Source organism: Equus quagga, chromosome 9 (assembly GCF_021613505.1).
Source record: "Equus quagga isolate Etosha38 chromosome 9, UCLA_HA_Equagga_1.0, whole genome shotgun sequence".
In the NCBI taxonomy this organism is placed as follows: domain Eukaryota; kingdom Metazoa; phylum Chordata; class Mammalia; order Perissodactyla; family Equidae; genus Equus; species Equus quagga.
In genome coordinates this window covers 107753877-107756316 of record NC_060275.1, presented here as the reverse complement: position 1 = coordinate 107756316, position 2440 = coordinate 107753877, and the positions used below count along the sequence as shown (strand labels likewise).

The window sequence follows — 2440 nt, the reverse complement described above, 5'->3', positions numbered from 1 at the left end:
CCTAGAAAATGAAATTAAATTTTTATACTTCTGATGGGAATGAAACTAAAGTCTTAAAACTATTTCAAAGATATTGCTTAGAGTTATGACATAAATGTTCTACCAACATACAAAACGTCTGCAAGATATAGCTCCCCATACCCTTGGGGAAAAGCTGTACTATTAAATCTCTTTAATAACTTTTAAGTGGATGGTCAGATGCATTTCCTCTGCAGTTATTCTTAATCATTGCTGAAGACGAAATGCATGGCATCCCAGAAAGTAGCTTGCAATAGCATTATGCTTTTATTTTTTTCTAAATGTAGCATCATAAATATTGACTTAGGGCACTATATTCCTGAAAGCCTGCATATTCTTACGCAATTTCCTTACTTTTAAAAATATTAAGCCTAATGTTTTCTCAGACCACACATTTTGTAAGACAGATCTATTATCCTGTTGTCTCCATGATCATTACTCTCATAGAAGTTTGCATTCACCTCTAATGTAGTTTATAACTTTAAAATTGTGTTTCTAACTAAATATAAAGTACACTGTCGGCTGAATAGCCTTTCTTTCACAAGGTGAAAGTACATTCCTATTTCTCTTGTAAAAAACTGTAACACTTTTCACATCAATGAGATGAAGTCACCGAAATTTGCAATAAGGAAAGATCCGGCCCTTTTTGGTTTTGACATGACTCACCCCCAGTTTCTAGGACTGTGTCAGGATACATTTGTAGAAAAAGGAACATAGCTTTGTTGCTACGTATAAACCAAAATCCATTTAGGAATTCACAAAAGAGATATTTATGGCATTATCATTAAAGCACCTGAGGAATGTGTAACCGCAGGACCAGCTAGGAAAAAAGAGTGCAGAGCAAATTAAACCCTGTATTCACCACCGGGACATTTTTATCTGCCTTCACAGAAGGGGAAAGCGAACACACATTAGCCGCCGCTCAGCTGGCTGGACCGGACGTGCCCGGCAGGAGAGGAACCAGGAGGCGAGCGCTGTCCGTGGTGCTGAAAGGTCGGTCGTCGCAGACAAGACGGCCCAGTCCCGACCCGAGCCCACCCCAGCTGCCCCGGGGTCCCGCCGGGCCTCACCTGCTCGGCGCCCTGAAAGCAGATCTTGCAGATGGGCTGGTGGTGCTGGTGCTGGTGCCCGGCGCGCTGGTCGCCGCCGCCGCTGCTGCTGCTGCGGCTGCTACACACTGAGCGCGTCTCGGGCTGGTCGCCGGCGCCCCGCTGCTCGCCCTCCCCGCCCGCGCCGGCCTCGGACTCCCCGGGGCCGCCTTTCCCCGCCGCCGCCTCAGGGACCGCCGCCTCGGGAAGGTGCCTCGGACCTTCCCCGGAGTCGCCGGCCGCCGACACCTCCTGGCCGCCGGACGGCAGGGGCGGCGGCGGCGGCGGCAGCTCGTCCGCGCCCCTGCGCCGCGGGACCACCTCCGTCGGCGGCTCGTCGAGCCCCGCGGCGCGCTCAGGGGATGCGGGCGGCGTGGGCAGCGGCGGCAGGTACCGCGGAGGCGCGGGGACCGAGGCCGGCTCTCCCGGCGGCGGCGGCGGCGGCGGGGGAGGCGATGGGGGCGGCTCGGCGTCCCTGCTCTCCGCCCCGCGGCGCCGGCTGCCGCTGTGGCCGCCCTCAAAGCTCATGGTGGTGCCGCCGCCGCCCTCCTGCCAGCCCGGCTGGCGGGCCGGGCTCGGGCTGCAGCCGAAGGGAGAACGGAGGGGGAGGGAGGGGAGAGGGAGGGATGGAAGGAGGGAGGAGGGAGGGGAGGGGGGGACCTGGGTGCCTGGGGCTGGGGGGCGGGACGGGGAGGGGACGCGGAGGGCCCGGCGGCGGCGGCGGCAGAGGCGGCTGCTCCGCGGAGCCGCCGGCTCGGCTCTGATGGAGGCGGCGCGGGATTCGGCTGCGCGTGAGAGCCGCGCCGCGGGGCGCGGGGGGCGGGGGAGGAGCGGCGCAGCGGAGGGGTAGGCGGGTGGCGGGGGTCTACGTGGGAAGCCGGCTCGGGGCGGAGGGGGAGGGGCGGAGGGGGCGTTCTTGGGGAGGGGGGATGTGGAGGGGGCAGGTGCGAGCCCCGGGCGAGGTGCGGAGACCACTGGCGGGAATTCGGGGGTGGACGGGGGAGAGCCCTCAGCCGCCTCCACCGACTCCGACCCCGCCCCGGGGCCGCTCACGTCTGTTCCGGGGCGGATTACCCCTCTCCAAACGGCGCGCACTGCGGCTCTCGTGAGCGAGGGGGGAGGGGTCGAAGGCCGCGAGTCCAGAAACCGTTGCTCGGTGGGCAAGTGCGATTCGGCGGCGCCAGGCGGGGTGGGACCCGGATGGTCGTCCTGGAGACCCGCGTGGGAGTAAGGGCGTGGGGGCTGGTGCCCTGGGCGCGCCTGAGTCCACTGAACAGGGGCGCGGGAAAGGGCGCACGGGCCCCGAGGACTGTAACTGCCGCTGCCTGGCGATC

The 2440-nt window shown here is 61.2% G+C and overlaps 1 protein-coding gene across 1 annotated transcript in view; it reads right to left on the bottom strand.

Moving 5' to 3' along the window:
- Positions 1-1634, bottom strand: part of MARCHF11 (membrane associated ring-CH-type finger 11) — a 108024-nt gene extending 106390 nt beyond the window's left edge. Inside the window, exon 1 of the mRNA XM_046671150.1 lies at positions 1089-1634. Coding sequence (XP_046527106.1) covers positions 1089-1634 — 546 coding nt within the window. The remainder of the gene's footprint in view (positions 1-1088) is intronic.
- Between the last annotated feature and the right edge of the window lie 806 nt (positions 1635-2440).